The sequence below is a fragment of the Tachysurus fulvidraco genome, chromosome 23 (genome assembly GCF_022655615.1).
Source record: "Tachysurus fulvidraco isolate hzauxx_2018 chromosome 23, HZAU_PFXX_2.0, whole genome shotgun sequence".
Taxonomy (NCBI): domain Eukaryota; kingdom Metazoa; phylum Chordata; class Actinopteri; order Siluriformes; family Bagridae; genus Tachysurus; species Tachysurus fulvidraco.
In genome coordinates, this window is record NC_062540.1 from 2,696,799 (window position 1) to 2,714,830 (window position 18,032).

The window sequence follows — 18,032 nt, forward strand, 5'->3', positions numbered from 1 at the left end:
AGGTTAATCTAAAGCAGATGAAGCTCTGGGTGACTCCTGAGCTCTGGATAATGTGCGAAGTGGATGATGAGGAAAGCAAGTGACATTTGAAACCCTGCAGAGAAGCTCTTGAAGTAGACAAAAATCATAAACTAAACTCACCTGAATGACTCAGAGTGTGTGTGTGTGTGTGTGTGTGTGTGTGTGTGTGTGTGTGTGTGTGTGTGTGTGTGTGTGTGTGTGTGTGTAGGTTTATTCTGTACAATTTAAGCTGAAGAATCATTCTGCTGCTTATGTCATTAATCAGGAAACACAAAAACACATAAATACAAACATGCTTCAAAGTGAGTTTGAATTTGCAAAAACCTTTTTTTATATATATATATATATATAATTTCTAATCTTCCTATTGGTGGATTTTAAGATCAGAAACTCTAGAATTTTAATTAAAAAAAATCAATAGGAATTTCAAAACTACCAGAACTTTATCATCTGCTGTCTTTGATCAGTGGTTGTCTCTAAATCCACCACCTTCTTTGACAACGTTCAGGTTTTGACATTAAAATCAAGCCAAAAATCAGACGGTATAAATCCAGAGTATGACAGAAGGAGCGTTCGTGTTAACATGTGGGTTTGGACATCGCTGTTTATTCGAGTGCCTGTATGTTCTCATTCACAAGTCTGATCGTGAAGCCTGAATCAGGTTGTTTGTAAGCCTAGTGAGAGCCAGATTTTTTTGCACGCCATGGCTTAGATTTGGCAAACGAGCCAAAGAAAGTGTGGTTCGGACTTGTTTGAGGTTTGAGCAGATCTGTTGGGAAAGTTGTGTATAATATCAGTATGTCTTGACAGTTCCAGTTATCGAGAGTTAAACTGCGACATCTGGACCGGGTCTGGCTTCATGACTAATCTGCTGCATGAAGGATGAAGGCAATAAATCCCACCTTGTCGTGAATTAGTAGAAAATGGACAGGCTCGTTTTTTATGGCTTTGCCCTGTTTGTCCGGTCAATCACCCGGTTACAGTGAGGTATTAAGTCACCTGCCTTGGCGTGTTTACGGGACTAGAGTTGAGGATGTGCATAAGTGCTTATGATAAATGTGCGTTTCGGTCATGTACGTTATCCCTTTTAAAACCTTTCGACATGTTGTACCATAATCCACGTACAACGTCCCGGACATGGCTTAAAGGACGCGGGCGATGATCCCTATCCGTGCACCTCTTTATGAGCAAGTGATTAATCCCTGTGGAGAAACACAACACCAGAAGCCACACTGGGTGGGGGATTACTGGCCTCTATATTTAGGGTTTTATGTACATGAATATTGGCAGAAGCACTCTGTACATGTGACAGGCAGAGCGGACACAGAGAAGAGCACATTTACAGAATCCCAAAGCGATTCACTCACAGAATGAGATAATATACAGACAAAGACAGCGGGGGAGGGGACAACACCTCGACAAACCGCCGACTTCGTCAGGGAATTTTACAACATATTTCTTTTTTTCATAGCAGGAATAATTATAACAAGTAACAAGCAAAAATAAACAGTTCAAATAGCGAAAATAAACAAACATAAAGAGGTATAAAATAACTTAAGAACTCTTTCTAAATGTGAGTACTCAGTGAGAGAGCAGATCGGGAGGGGTTGATGCGATCGCAAACGATATGCAGATGAGTTTAACATAGTTCTCACAACACAACGGAAAACAGAATGACCAACGATTCCTCCCAGTATCTCTCGTTAACGGCACTCGTTTACTTGTAAAGAACATACAGGATGCTATCTCGCTCTAGGAGCAGTTCGAGCTCTGCCGCTAGGCTCACCAAGTAGTCAGTCAGCAAAAAAAAAAATAACAACTTAGTAGAATATCACTTCCAGTTAAATAAACTTTTCCTCTCATTATATATAATATATTTACTTCTGTGCAGAGTCTATTTTGTGGGGATTTTTTTTGTATATGTTTTGTTTTCATTTTAGCAGTACTTCCTCGTTTTCACCAGTTTGCTCTGGTACTTGACTGAGTGTCCACCATGACTGATGGCGTAGACATCAAGGAGGTAGTTCTTGCCCGGTTCCAGGCCTGTGATGGTTTCAGTGGTTACAGCTTTGTGCGGGTTGGCGCTGTGGAAGTATTTGCAGAGCACTTTCTCGTCCCTGCGACGCGTTTCGGGTCCGGCACACTGGTTGCGTTGGCGGCGGCGCTGCTCCTCTCCGTATCCGTCGGGCACCTCGCGCTGGTACACGCAATACTTGTTGCGCTCCTGCGTGCCGAGCCATGCCACAGTGACTGATTCACATGTGCGTAGTCTATCAAAGGCCTTGATTCTTGTATCCTCAGGGAGAGAAGGGAAAGGTCGCTTGGCATCGGCACGTGTGCTTGCTAACACCTTCAGAGCTGAAGCGCCTTTGCGAGATCCACGTACCCGGATAAGGTACTTGGCCTTGGGCTTGGCACGGAGCTGGAATTCACGCACTCCTTCCACATTCTGTGAGAGCACGAGCTTACCATCACGGCGTACCTGTACATGAACAGCATCCAGGCAGGAGTGCACAGAAAGGGAAACACGACGATGGGAGGAAACAGGAGCAAATCGCAGCAGCTTGATACCCTTTCTCTCAACAAATATGTCTGCCATCTTTCCATCTTTCAGCTGTACAGTCTTGGGCTCAGCCTCGTCCTTGGTACGGGCGAAGGTGCCGACGTAGGCTGTACTAGCGTTGGAGGCCACGTTGACGGCAAACACGTCAAAGTAATATTGTGTGGCTGGCCTCAGCCCTGACACAGTAAATATATTCTTGTTACCAATGCAGATCTTGCGGATGTCTGAGGGCCTGGGACTGGTACCTGGTGAACGCCACTGCTTCGATGCTGGCACTCGGTTGGCATTCAGAGACCGATGGCGTTCCTTGGTCAGGTCGTTCTCTTTCGAAGTAAAGCCAAAACGGGCAAAGTCAAAAGGGCTAAAGTCTAGACCCGGCTTGGGTGCTACCATGAAGGAGTCATCGACACCCATCTTGGCCTCAGCGGCACACAGGCTCTTGAAGTTGTGCTCTTTGTTGACAACCACACAGTATTGTACAGGCTGCCCCATTCGTGAGCCAGTAGGGGTGGGTTTCCAGGCCAGCGTGACGGTAGTACGACCCAGGCCGGTGACGTCCACTCTCGGGTCATAGGGCAGCTCCGGGTATGGCTGATCTGATTCTGGTGTGGTAGTGGCATAGATCTTCAGGCTGCTGTCCTTTTCAGTGGAGAGAATATCCAGTTGGTAGAGGCCTGAGGGTGAGCTGCTGGAGACAAAGGACTCCACATCGTTGCCTTTGTAAGAAAAGAGCTCGGTGCCTTCGTTGGCCGTCACCTGCTGCCTCTGTTGCACCAGAGGCTCCGGCTCACCTAAGAAACACAAACACACCTGAATTAGATTTTGGAATAATCATAAAATCCTCAAGCACCTTTGTGGAGCCACATAGTAAAAGAACCTTTTCAGAGAAGTTGACAAACTCATGTACATATACTTATCACTTTACTCCTTCACCTGACACCAACTGGCAGAAACAGAAAACATCCTGCAGCTTGAATGAGAGCAAAAATGCTTTGTCATGTGAATCCTGAGGAGGTCAGTCTGACTGTCCTGGGCCTTAGTGGATGATTAGTCGTTCTTGCCATTAGCTGCAGTGTTTTCTCTCCAAACACTGCTCAACATCAGAGCCCAACATTCACTCTGCCTTCCCCCAAAAATCCACAGCCATACAGAGGCTCCTTGTAGCCTTCATCCAGCCCACAGTCCCCATCTGGGGCTTCTCCTTAAAACCGGGCATTAAAGCATAATATTTTGTCTGTCAACCGAAGAGAGAGTGCGAAATTACAGCAGGCACAAAGATGCTGTTCCCTTCAGAGATGTTCGGCAAACATGCCAAAAATGCTTAAGGATTACAGTATATATGGAGACCCAGATCTTGTATAGGACTATGCATGTCGCTGTATATTTACAGTACATGTTATGCTGTATAAACATGATAATGATGATGATGATGAATGCCTCTTCCTCAGGACCAGAGGCAAAATCCGGTCATAAAATAAACCTAGACTGAAACGTAGATGTTCATAAAAAATAAAAACCTACATCCTTGAGTAAAAATGAATTAACAGATTAATGCAAGGGATGAGAAGTGCTCTGGTAAACATTACTGTACTCAAAGACGCCATAACACACACACACACACATAAACACACACACAGAGTAAAACAGACACACATGTTGGTCACATTATGGAGTCATGTGCACATGGATGTCTTTCATACTCAGCTAGAAACAAAACACGCATGCACAACAGGCAGCCCTTTCAAATACATACTGATAATCTCAATCTCTCATTCTCTAATTATTCTATCTTTCTAGTTCTAATCCTCTCTCTAAATAAAACCACGACTCCACTCCAGGTCTGGTGTGTTGTGGCACTATTTGCATTTTCAGATACGCTCCAGATGGGGAGCAGAAACGGGGAAGATGGGAGATCAGAGAGTAAAAAAAAAAAAAAAACAGGGTCTAGACCTACAGGCAGGGAAGGAGAACAGCCAACAGGATGAGAACGTAAGCTGCAATTGTGCTTTGATGTGAAAGGAATTAAAAGAAGTAAAGAAAAAAACATGAGCCCTATTTGAATTATGTGCTGGTTTGATTGGAACACAAAAAAAATCCTTATATAAAGTCAACACCGTGTATTTAGAATTTAAATTTGATCTATCGCTCCTTTATTCCCTTATTGAGTGGATGTGAGTTCATGAGCACATTAAGCGTGGTCACACTTAGCTCAGAAACACGCCCAACAACCCACCCGTACACACACACACACACACACACACACAAATCCTACCCAGAGACTACTCTGGAAAACACCACCTCGCAGACAACAAATATTTACAAATATTTACCCAGATTCATGGTTACGCACTCAGTATAGTCGGGCTCATTCACACAGTCTTTCCTATATTTATGTAGAATCAATTTGTGACTATTTTTACCCGACATCTCTAGGTGATTCATTGAAACTTGTCTGGTTGGCTGATTAAACAAAAAGCAACACATCCCAAAGTCATTTGCTGGCTGGAGTCGTTCATCTTTGTAGCCTAATAGTCACAAATGAAATCTAAACTAAGAGAATATTCTCTGACTTTGTCATCAGAAGACACTGCAGCATATGAAAGGATGTCATTGGCAGGGCTATCCAGGACACACTGTTCTGTACTTTAATAAAAACGCATAAGGATTGAATGTCCAATTCTAATTCTGTCTGATCTTCCATCCGGAGACGGATGGAAGGAGGTATGTAAGTGTGCATTAAGCTGTAAGCCGTATTGATTGGTGATAGCTAACGACCCCATTATTGACTCTCCATTTGGCTGTTTCTCTAGCACATAACTCTAGACTACGCTTTCAGCTACATTGTCATTGATTTATAAATACGCTTTAAGTTTAGTTCAGTAGGGATGTTATTCTGTTCTTAAAAAAAATTCATTTAGTAGAAATTTTGTGATGCATACTACTGAAACCTGACTGTAGTTTTGTACCTGATGCCTCTCCGCTGGCTTCCTCCGGGAGCTCCTGCAGCGTCAGCCTCCACTCAAGTGGAGCATCGCACGGAGTCACCGTCACTGACAGCGGCGTGTTGTCCTCCTCCACCACAAAATAGTACCTGCAAAAGCAACAAAACTGTTCAGGACTGACAGCATATAGAGCATATCCTGCCTTCCAATGCAGCCGGATTGAAATAAATGACAGCTACAATTTGACATATGTTATTGTGGCCAAATCTGAGGAAAGCCATTCTGTAAACTTGGCAGACCACAAGCTTGGTTCTGGATGACTGGAGTCCAAGAAAGCAAAATTGGCCTTGTTTTCCAGAAAGGTATAATTAGTGTTGCTAGACTCGCCAATCATGGGCTGTCATCTGTGAGGTCAGGTATGCAGAAGAAGGTAAACAGTGCGCTTTCAAAAAGAAGTCTGTGGTTGAAAAAAATGATCAGTACTATTATTGGCCAGCTACTGTATTCCTTTACTAGTTAATAAAAAATAGCAACTAGTTTAAGATCCTTAAAGATGCCCTGCCACACGTATTTTATTACTTTTGAAGTTTACCATGGTATCTGTAACCATATTTTTGTGGAAAAAATGCCTTGGTTACCTTGTTTCAAGCCATTCTAGTGTGGTATAGAAAGCCTGCAGGAAGACTCAGCTCGATTTGCGCCAGTTCTCATGAATATTCAAATGAGCTATGCTGCTTGGCTCCGATTGGCTAACCGCTAGGATATGAGAGCATGACTATTCATTCACCCAGCACAATAAGTAGCCTAGGCTAGAGGAACTTTGTTTACAATCACCTTGAATTGCGGCAGAACGGCTTCTTCACAAGCCCGCTGACGTTCAGCCATCCTTGCTGTATAGGAAACTCACTGAGCTACACGAATTCTGTGGGTGTGGTCTCAAGTAAGAGAGCTCATGAATATTAATGAGCTCAATCATTACGACGTCAGACAGACCCGCTTTTCCAACTGACCTGATTTCTCCCCTTATTTCTTTTAAGTGGCTAGAACTGACCGGGGAGGTAACAGTTCGTTTTCAAATTCACGACACAACACAAACACGTATGGACCTAACACATATATCAAAAAATACAAGTAAAAACGGTTTTGTGTGGAAGGGCACCTTTAATTACTCCTGAAAGCTAGTTCCTAATCTAGGCATATTTATGACATTTGATGACCCTGAGAGTCGTCCAGAACCTGACACGTAGGTTAATTAATAACCTTATTAATAATAAGGTTAATAATAAAACTGCCCAATGGTTCAAACCCTTGTTTTGTACAAATTCAGGGAGGATAAAGGACAAAACAGCAAAATCTATTGTGTAGACCATTCCATGCTCCTGTACTCAATAGTATATTATTCTGTATGTCATAAAGAACAACTACAATGTTCTATATACCACAGACTCATTCTCAATAGCATGACTTTGTCCCATACATTCTTTGACTACGTATAGAGCAGTCACTGAACACCAATGCCATTAACACCATCATCATCCTAATTCCTTAACACTGCTATATGAGCTTACAGCTTATTAGCACTCTCTATCAAGGACTCGGCTACTGAACAAAGAGCTGTGACGCCGGCTCGAGTACATCGTGAAATATTTATTAGATTAACTCACTAAGGGGTGACTAAATAACGAGCTATTACTATTCGCACACTTTCTACAGATCTTGCTCTGGATTTGGCGACAAGTCGGACAACATTGCAATTTCAATCTGCTTATGAATTAGAAACGATGTTAAATGTGTGGAAGAACGTTTTTTTTTGCTAGTTCAGGCTAGTTAACAAAAGCAGGAGTTTTCACCTGTAAGCCTAGATGCATGAACCAAAGAGAAAACTGTGGAAACAGTCTAGCACGTCCTTTTGGGGCCTACATGCTGGAGGTGATTGATTCATATGAGTTACACTCATGCCCTTTGAAACAACCTTGCATATAAGAGAGAGAGAGAGAGAGAGAGAGAGAGAGAGAGAGAGAGAGAGAGAGAGAGAGAGAGAGAGAGAAAGAGCAGAAGTGCCACGAATGTGGGTATCGTCTTTCGCTAGAGACACCTGCTTCTTCATCAAAAGTGGTTCTCATTCACGCGCACACACCCACGTTTCCCAGCATCTCATCCATAATGCATGCCTCCTTATGCCCTCATCAGCTGTGCGCTGCCTGTAATCGATTCCATATTCTCCATTAGGACACGTAAAACATATCCACACATGGAGCTGCGTGAAAGTCTTTCACTCCTTGTAAAACATAATACGGGACATCTATAAGGTTTGATCGGGAGTGGAGTGCAGCTCTCCCAGTAAAACAACGTGCAGTATTGGGAGTAAGAAGTAGGTGTTCTAAGATTCTTAGATTCTTGCAAGCTGTTAGTCTACACATTATTTAAACAGAAACAACTGTTTAAACAACTGTGTGTGTGTGTGTGTGTGTGTGTGTGTGTGTGTGTGTGTGTGTGTGTGTGTGTGTGTGTGTGTGTGTGTGTGTGTGTGTGTGTGTAGGCATACCTCTTTGGCGTGTCCCTGAACAGGTATCCACTAATCTCAGCTCCATCGGGAATTACAGACGAGTCGTGAAACAGAGCCTTATCCCGGATCTGCATCTGGAACAGGCCTTCATCACGAGTGGGTAACTTCTGCCCGGACACACCCAGCACCGACGTCAAGAACAGCACTACGAAGCAGCCAAACACTCGCCTCATCCTGCTACAGACAAGAAGAGAGAACGAAAAAAAGGCATCATAAAGCATGTCTACTACAAGAGTGTAACAGACTTAGAATGTGTGTTATTTCTTAAACATAAAGTCTCAATTTCATCAAAAAAATGTATTTTTTTCTTCCAAATTGCACAATTATTTTCGAAGTTTTTTTTGTGAAGAAAGTTGGATGAGTCGAATAAACTAAAATTTCAGAAGTAACATGAAGATTATATCTTAAAAAAAAAAAAAACTGAACACTACATAGTAATTATTTAACAGTCAATAAACATTTCGTTACATTTAGTCTGTAATTATTTTGGATAAGAAAATGACTCTAGGAAAAGAATCCAACAAATACAATTCACTTCAAGGAAAGCTGTATTGATTCAGTCTGCATCGATGCCTCTTTAATTTCAGCGTACATATTCCAGGAGCCAAACCGTGTGTGTGTGTGTCTGTGAGTTACACGCAACAAACCTCTTGTAAAATACACATATGGGAACATGTGTACAAACCTGTTTAATATTCCTTATTCATCGGATGCAGAATTGAACTTGATATTTCTGCACTGATGCAAGGTCACAAAATGAAAACTGCTTTATCGACTAATTATCGGTTACATAATGATGTTGACAGCCAGCACCGGATCCGCACCCGGACTACAGTAACAGGCGGTGAAACTCACACGCACACAGATGTCAAGCACATGTGTGTTTGTTTGCATTTGTTCTGGAGCGTTTCAGGCGTCCGGTCTCGTTCATTTGTCATGTCAGTTCATTATTTCCAGGTCAAATTTAAAGCTGTGTGTGTACATGTAAGGGAAGTCTGTTGAGTTAAAGATCTTATCGTTGTGATAATATTAACATGTATTTAAGGTTCAGAAAATACTTGTCAGATTTTGCTTTTTGTATCTTGTCTTGCTAATCTTATAGATATATAATAGCAATATTATCTGTGAGAAATATAACACACGACGGGAATTTAACTGAATATCAGACGAAGAAAAGCTCAAGCTCTAATTCATAACTTTTTACAGGTTCACTCCGGTGATCTGTATCTTAGCTGTGGGGACGTTTGATTCCGATGAGGCTGTAGATTTCAGCTAGTCTTTGTCTATTTTTTTTTACTGATGTTACTTGGTTGTACATAACACATAATTCTGTGATAAATATTTTTATGTAATAGAAAATTTTTTTAACTCATTTATAATGTTCAAATTTATGGATGGGGGGGCACCGTGGCTTAGTGGTTAGCACGTTCGCCTCACATCTCCAGGGTTGGGGGTTCGATTCCCGCCTCCGCCTTGTGTGTGTGGAGTTTGCATGTTCTCCCCGTGCCTCGGGGGTTTCCTCCGGGTACTCCGGTTTCCTCCCCCGGTCCAAAGACATGCATGGTAGGTTGATTGGCATCTCTGGAAAATTGTCTGTAGTGTGTGTGTGTGATGGGTTGGCATTCCGTCCAGGGTGTATCCTGCCTCGATGCCCGATGACGCCTGAGATAGGCACAGGCTCCCCGTGACCCGAGAAGTTCGGATAAGCGGTAGAAAATGAATGAAATTTATGGATACTGATGGCTAACTGTCTGGTTAAAACTAAAACTGATATGAGACTAACATACAGGATGTTATTGTCCACTTTATTTCCTCGTTACCCAGCATACAGTGCTGCTCTGTGTCCCACCCCTGTCACTCAGATCCTATCCTCTGTCTATTGATTGGGCCTCATTGATCGAAGCTGATGGCTAACCCTGATCCCTGCTGATATAATCAAGCTAATGATGGCAGATTAGCCCGATACTTTACTGCCTTTTTTACTGCAGCTGGAACGAGCGGGTGTCCTTTTAATGACCTCTCATCTACCCTCCTCCCTCTGGTTCTCTCTCTTTCTCTCACCACCGCTCTCTTCATTCATTCTCTGTCTTTCTTTGTTGTTTTCTCCTCATTCTCTTGTTCTTTCACCTCCTCCCCATCCTTTATTCCATCTTTAAAAGTCTTTCCTTTTAAAAGTCACATTCTCTTAAATATCCTTTTTTGTTTCTTAGGGTTTGCTCAAATTTACACGAGCATTCTTTCTGTTCTGCGCCACTCTCTAGGACGTTTGGTTTGAATGTTAAAGGCTTTAGATTTTTGGAGGGAAGCTTCACCGGCAGACAAAACATCACTGAGATCAAAATACATTTACTCTTTTTATTGAAACCTGGTTCCCGGGATTTATGGCTATTTATTAGAATGAAAACTGATCACGTCGTCTACGGCAAACAAAGTTATGTGCAAAAAGGTATCCACAATGTATTGAACCATTTGTGTTTTATGATATACTACACAGATTTGGAGGGAGGGAGGGATTATGCAGGGTTTATGGGTAATGTAGTGATGATAAAACAGGTGTACTGTAGGTCATGAATCACCAAAGTGAACTTGTTTTTCATGCAAAGTCTGAGAAAAAAATCTAATATCCCTCCTTTGTCCAATGTCCAAACTGTTATTTTGAATGCTTTCTGTGAAATAGTTGGTCTGGAATTTGTACTGAGAACTGGCAACCCTGTCTGAAAGTAATCAAAAAGCTAATTGCATAATTTTAATGTATTACTGAGTAACTAACAGTCTTTGGCTTTATTAGTGAGATAGGCTTTTTGTGAAGATTACCAGTTGATGATCCAATGGATTTATATCCGTGTGGGTTCAAATCCCACTCCTCTGAAACTTTCTGAGTAGTAGCCTTGTTATATTCCACTGAGTAGTAATAGCTTAGACGTTAAGGTTCAAAGTTAGGTCTTAAAATGCTGGAATCAATTCCCAAGGAAATCCCTGAAGAACCAGTAAGTAAGTAAGCCAACTGTTTAGCTGTATGTATGGATTACATCCTGTTTCAGTTATGAGTCATTATGGAAACAAAAAATGTAGGCCCTCGTGAAACGTTCAAACTTTTGATTGTCAGGTTTGGTAGAGATTCAGTTGAGTTATGAAAAAGTTCTAGTTGTAGGACACTGAGAATATCGGACATATGAGAACTAGGTTTCCGTTGTATTGATAGATATATGGTAGAGTTGTGAAACCTGACAGACTGAATAAGACGATTCAGTCTGATCGCTTCTTTGAAGTTTTAGTTCCAAGCGACTCATCTGACCGATTCTGATGATATCATAAAAAGTGAGAACACCAAAGCGGCATTGTAGAATTATGGAACCCTGTCTTCTTGGAAGTCTTCTTAGAGCACAGGACATTCATCGCCCAGATTCTGACAATGTCACAAAACGTGAGAACATTAAACCAGGATTCTGTCAGATTCCTTGGATACGGTTGCCTTTCCCACAATGGAGGGTATTCTCTTGCTAAAATTAAACTTCAAAACAACTCCATCTGGAACAAATAACACTAAATGTTTAATTAGAGCCAGGGAGAATGTCTGATCATAATTTGTGAGGGGATAATTTGAAGGCAGAGCCGACCACAATCGTGTCGACCTTGTTTTGCTGCTGTTTTTTTTTTTTTTTTTGTTTGTTTGTTTAGTTTTTTGTTTTTTTTTATTTATATGATCTACAATATACAAGAACTTTTTGTAACCCTTTAGGTCATATAGAAAATGAGATGCGTGACAAACTGAGCATTTGTGTGTTTGTGTGTGTCTGTGTGTTATGAGGTTGGCTGGAGGATTAAGGGAGGATAATTCTAAACAGCTTAAACTCTCTGAGCACAGTAATGGTCCGTAGTGTTTGCATGACCATCACTTATCCCCTCTTAATCGCTTACATAAAAGCCAAATCGAAATAAAAATGTCAATTCCGCAACCTTTTCTCTGATCTCACTGCAACCATTAAAGAGAACAAGCATACGGATTACAATTACTCCTCACCAGCTGCGCAAAAACTGACCTAACACTGGGAACATGACTGATTGGTTTCCATAGCTAATACAGTGATTTTCAGCCATTAAGTCACTTTTAAATATTTTCCTAAAAATAGGGTTCGGAACAGAAAAAAGCACGAGCGGTTTGGTCTCTAATTTGACCACGTGCAAATGGTCAAAGTTATAAGTGCACACGATCAGTCATTAATTAATTGTGCTTGTTTGGAAAGCGTGTTATCCATCACTGGCCGGATGAAAGAGTTCAATCAGCTCAGATCGACAATGTCTTTCATCAATCACTCAGTAAGTCGATTCATCTGTGAGCGGTGTTAATGTGCCGTAAATCGCCTTTTAACCAGGATTGGCTTAGTGTAGCTATTCACTGGAGACTTTGGTTATTCCTAGCAGGTTGTTAGGACACACACATACACACACATAAACACAGATGAGGAGCACATGTAGAGAGCATACACAGGAGAAGCACCAACGGTGCGGAAGCACATGGGTATTTCCACATGCCAATCACCCTCCAGTAGTGCTGCCCACAAACGCCAGAAAGCCATCATTACTAACATGTGTGTGTGTGTTATTCATACTGACTCCCGTGGATTTTCACAGCTCAGGGTGTGTGTTCTGATGCACACAACACCCACATACACTGGCAGTAGGGTGGAAGAGAAAAAAGAGAGGAGAGCAACTTGGCATCAAAACCTGGCATTAAGACAATATTTCTCTACAACAACACTGATCACAATCTACACTTTGGAATGTGTGCAGGAAAATATTACAACGCCACGGCACACGGAAATCCAGAAGATATGGAAGGACAGAAAGGAACAGAGTTTGGGGTTTATCCAGCATTCCAAGACTATGGTGCTTAAAATTCCTGCCTGGATCTTAATTACAAATCTGAACATTTTAAATCTAACATTTATCATTATTGCGAGGCTGGAACGTGACAGGACTCAAAAGATGGCAATGGAAGTACAACAGCTAGTCCCATTCTCTCACTTAAAAGCTCTGGATTTTATGTCAATTTAACTGCCAAACCAAAGCAACACCACTCTGCCTGGGCAGCCAAATCACACACACACTAGCTAGAGAGAATGATGGCTAACACGAAAGCCCCAGAGACACCACTGGAATGCTGTGCTGCCAGGCTCTCATCCTCTTGGCCAGCGCTCAGGGTGGCGTTTGCAGAAGCTAAACTTAGAGAGAGTTTGGTGAAGTTTGTTACATGCCTGTTTACACTAGGCTCACACAGTAAAATATCATTAGTGTGTAAGACTCAAACAACACAGAGGTGCTTAGTATGGCACAAGGTGGTGCACTGCAAATGATAGATCTTCATAGATGTTTGCATGCATGTGTCCAGTGTGAAGTTTTAGCCAGATGATGATCTAGTTTTTATACTGTCAGATCAAATCTTAGGGAAAACTGTCACCTGGGTTATTCCCTCAACTGTCGGGCTTTTAATATTCCTCTTTCACATGAAAACATGGACAAAGTGTACATTAAAATAGAATTTAAGGTAAATAAGTAGGCCAGTTTGAAGGTACCACCAGACGAATGTGTAATTATGACCTTACAAAAGGATCTGCTTTTACAGAGGTGGAATTAAAGACAACCCTGATCTAATAGGGATACATCAGTCCCACTTTTCCATTTTTAATACGATACCAATATCAGATCTCCAAGCATCAGCCGATACCCGATACTGATCCAACACTGACATCCTCACAGTAAGTATCGGTTGCCTTGTTATTTGATCACAGGCAGGTCGGTGGCTTGCTGTAAGACAAGCTGTGTCCTTATTGTCACACACATTCACAGCATAAAATTCATCAGTGGAGTAGATCAAAAACCAGGCCAAAGTATTAGAGTGCTAAAGATACACAATGGCTGTATCATTAAATCTTCTCATTGTTGTGCACAATAGTGTGGATGGGAAAATTAGTTGTCAGTCGGTTCCAAAAGGGTCAGAACGAGAGAGGTGAGATAAGATGTGTGAACAATTGTAGCTCAGTGCTTAAGGTTTTGTTCCAGTGACCCCAAGGTTATGAGTCAAGAGGCGCTGTTGACCATGAAGAGAGAAGAGATCTATAGACCAAAATGTCTAGCTTCTTCAAAAACATGTGCATATCCATTATCAAAATTAAAAGCGTGAACAAATTTTGGAGTCAATCATGCCTTTGTTTTGAAGTGTGTGCATGGAGAGAGAGAGAGAGAGAGAGAGAGAGAGAGAGAGAGAGAGAGAGAGAGAGAGAGCTTTTCAGTCTGACATCTCAAAATCCTGCCAAGCTTCAGTTCTGCCTAAGTCAGCATTTCCCTGCTCTAAATTAGGTCTTAGTCACTTCAGCCTCAAGTAAAAGCTTGCTGCACATCACCATATCAAGACCAAGGTGACAAGAAGGCGCAGTGGGAATTCGGTCCATGGCCGCCTTTTCTGTGTTTCCACCCAGAGAGCACAGAGGCACCGTTCAGAGGGTGTGTGAGAACCGTAAGCTGAGCTGTTTGTATGGAACCCGCTGGGAAAGAGCATTCCAGATGGAATATTCAGCAGCATTACGAGCTGAACAGGTATGGAAATGAGGGGTAACAGAGTGAAAAGAAGTAAGTGGGAAACCCCTGATTCTGTACCTATAGAACTTGACACGGAGACCTGGGGAGCAGTGCGACCCAAACAGTGACCCAAACAGGCGCTGCATACCGACGGCGTCCTGTCACACTTGCCGGACACACACACGGCCATTGCAACAGTGGCGGGATTCTTTCTGCACAGCAGTTTTCATATGCAAATGGAGGGTTTAGACACGCTATGTGACACAGGCCTTGCCCATTTTCACACTTTTGTTCCACTTTTCATTGCCTCTCTGAGAAAGAGCATGGAAGAGAAAGAGAGAGAGAGACAGAGAGAGAGAGAGAGAGAGAGAGAGAGAGAGAGAGAGGGAGAGAGAGAGAGAGACAGAGAGAGAGAGACGGAGATAGAGACAGAGACAGAGAGAAAGAAAGAGAGAGAGAGAGAGAGAGAGAGAGAGAGAGATAAACAGAGATAGAGATAGAGACAGAGACAGAGAGAGAGAGAGAGAGAGAGAGAGAGAGAGAGATAGAGACAGAGACAGAGAGAGAGAGAGAGAGAGAGAGAGAGAGAGAGAGAGAGAGAGAGAGAGAGAGAGAGAGAGAGAGAAGGAACAATGACTTGGCCTCGCTGTTAAATACACTTATTCAAATCCTCTTCTCTCTGTCTGCTTTTTCTTTACAGAATGAACAGAAAATATCACATTTACCAGAGCAGGTCAGGCAGGCAAATAAATAACTCAAATAGTAATAATTAGTTCATTATTCTGGTAGTTTAAAATAATGAAAAATAAATGAAAAAAAGTCAACAAATCTTTCTTCTTATTAGACACTAAATAAAACTGTATAAAAAAACAGACATCATACAGATGTGATATTATTCGGCTTCCTTGACTTTTTGTTTTCACTTTAATAAAACAATGGACTGAAACCACAAATCAAGCTTTTACCCACAAGTCATAGCTCAACTAGTTTTTTTTTTTAATCAGTGCAAAACCAAATGCCGTGAATTTTTTTTTTTTTGTCCTGATGAAATGATATTGTGTTTGTTGGTAGAGATGGTTTTGGAGTATTTTTCTGAGGAAAATAAATAAATAAATAAATAAATAAATAAATAAATAAATAAATAAATAAACCATCAACATTATAATAGATTCTCTACAATAGTATATTATAATAACCATCACAGTGATGAATATAAACTCATACTTTTGAAGGAAAAAAGCCAAAAACAATGACTGAATAATCAATAAAAAATTGCTTACTGTAAAAAACGCCAAATGTTTTTGTTTACTATAAGAGAAGGAGTTAGCGTTGATGCCGAACTTTCTGTCTTTAAATATACAAACGGGCTGAAACGGGCGTTTTGTCTCAGAAAACGGTGTAAAAACAATATAAATTTAAGCTAAATGTGAGCTAAAACGCTGCAGGTTGTCGAACAACATGTCGGTGACATTAAAGGATCCTGTGATGAGAGCGCGTGAGACTCTGACGTGCAGCCTCGCGCACAGAGCTGTCCGGGCGCGCGCGCCTCCTGTCTGCTTTGCCTGATTCCCGCGTGCGTCCAGTTTCACCTGTTTTTAAAAGACCGTGCTTCTTATTTTACTCTTTTCTTCATCCTTATCTCTCCCACCTCAACCCGGTGCGTGGGGCTAAATTAAAAGCGCGTGCGAGCTCGGGCTTGGTTGAATTTAACTACCCTGAGTTGTAAAAACCGCAACAAAAAAAAAACAAAAAAAAAAACAGTTCCCTCGCGCACTGGCACGAGTTTCAAAGGGAGCAGTTTTAGTACTCGGAGAGTCCCGAGCTATTTTTCCCCCTTCCTCGACATGCCCATAGTTTTCCTAATAAAAGCAATTTACGAGATTTAAACTCACGCTTAGGACGGAAATGCAAAATCACACACAAAGCTATAAAAAGCAAACTGTTCAGTGAAGATCTGAAGGAAAGTTCTTCAGAGTGCATTCAGGAAACTTTGCAATCATGCAAAATAAAGTTAAGGACATGGTATTCCCTGTAAAGCCGCAGACCCACATAAAGAATAAGAAGAGGTTTCTTGTTTTGCACAACAACTGATGTATGCATGCAGAATAAAAAAAAAAGGAATGTATAACACTTTACCTTATTCTGCTTTATTTGGACCAGATGAATGTTAAATAGGCTTCCCAGATAAAAGTCAGTTAGTTTTGATCCCCACCAGGAGCGCGAGATCTTCAACTCGAACGCATTGCATTAAAAGATAAACACTAAATAAAAAAAAAAACAGCACACAAACCGATGCCTTAAAGAAGAAGTGTGATAACAGTAAAGTTTGTCCTTTGTCTCTTTTTAGCAGTAGATTCCTCCACTCACTTGAGCACACAGGAGTGATGCGGTGCGCTGCGGTGCGCTGCGGTGCGCAGTTTGTGGCACTGACGGGGTTTGTGGTCGCTCCAAACTCCAAACTGAGAGACAGGGAGGTTATCCTGAGGTTTCTTTCTCCCCTCTGTTATTCAGACTCTGACTGAACTGAAGTGAGAGAGGACAGAGAGCTGTCGAGCCTCTGGTTCCGCGCGCTCGCAAAAGCGACTCCCATGAGCCTGCCCACTTCGTGCACACACACACACACACACACACACACACACACACACACACACACACACACACACACACACACACCATTACCCAAACTCTATCTACCAAAAGAAATGACCTGATCTGACATGATCTGTACCCGCTGCGTTCTTCATAAATAAAGGTGCCAGAAAAGGGACTTTAAACACGTCATTCACTCATCCGACCAGTCTATAAGCATTATTACTGAAGTTTAAGGTTCGTCATATAAAAATAAAGAACTTAATCCAAACTTCAACAACCACTGAACAAGTGTAGAAAGTATAAGCAGTAATCTTTTCTTACAGTCTGACACAATCACTGTACCTTTTTTGTTGCTGGGTTTTTCCCTTTTCACTTGGACATGGACATGTGTGTGCAGTGTTTAGTGTTAAAACTACAAAAGAAACCACACATATAGCTTTAAAGTAGAACATAAACACTAAAATATCAATCCAGCAGTGAAGAAAAATGTAGAATTTAGTATGCTTTAGTGCCTTTGCATAATGTTTGATGCAAGTTTCCAAGAATCTTTTGCATTTTTCCCCCTAAACAACCTTCAAATGAATGTAAATATTTTTGGGTGAAACTTTTTTGTTTAAGGGGAAAAAACTGTTCTTCTACACTGTCAGTATTTAGAAAGTTATAAAAAAGTTATTCATATTATTATTAAGACATGTTCTGGAGTTTGTAAAATTCATTATAATATAAGATATTAATGTAAAGATTTATATGGTTCATTTCTAATCATTCATGT

General features: G+C 41.4%; 1 protein-coding gene across 4 annotated transcripts; it reads right to left on the reverse strand.

Annotated features, from left to right (window-relative positions):
- Positions 1 to 1,258: 1,258 nt before the first annotated feature.
- On the reverse strand, positions 1,259 to 17,237 carry ndnf (neuron-derived neurotrophic factor). 4 transcript variants are annotated; one of them, XM_027145330.2, is made up of 5 exons: positions 17,036 to 17,236; positions 16,805 to 16,929; positions 8,072 to 8,269; positions 5,551 to 5,675; positions 1,259 to 3,375 (listed from the first exon to the last, which is right to left on the reverse strand). In XM_027145330.2, the coding sequence occupies exons 3-5, from the start codon at positions 8,263 to 8,265 to the stop codon at positions 1,958 to 1,960; spliced, it is 1,737 nt and encodes a 578-aa protein (XP_027001131.1). In that variant the 5' UTR covers positions 8,266 to 8,269; positions 16,805 to 16,929; positions 17,036 to 17,236; the 3' UTR covers positions 1,259 to 1,957. The 4 variants fall into 4 exon arrangements, with proteins under 4 accessions (XP_027001131.1, XP_027001133.1, XP_027001132.1 ...); XM_027145332.2 differs by lacking the exon at positions 16,805 to 16,929 and having other exon boundaries at positions 17,036 to 17,237; XM_027145331.2 differs by having other exon boundaries at positions 8,072 to 8,266; positions 16,805 to 17,237.
- Positions 17,238 to 18,032: the final 795 nt, after the last annotated feature.

What these genes read in the sequence shown, in the direction of transcription:
- ndnf (XM_027145332.2), bottom strand. Translation starts at nt 8,265, where the DNA reads ATGAGGCGAGTGTTTGGCTGCTTCGTAGTGCTGTTCTTGACGTCGGTG. An exon ending in TTCAGGGACACGCCAAAGAG is followed by an intron (nt 5,676 to 8,071) that starts GTATGCCTACAC and finishes TTGCTTTTGCAG; the next exon opens with GTACTATTTTGTGGTGGAGG. An exon ending in AGCCAGCGGAGAGGCATCAG is followed by an intron (nt 3,376 to 5,550) that starts GTACAAAACTAC and finishes TGTGTTTCTTAG; the next exon opens with GTGAGCCGGAGCCTCTGGTG.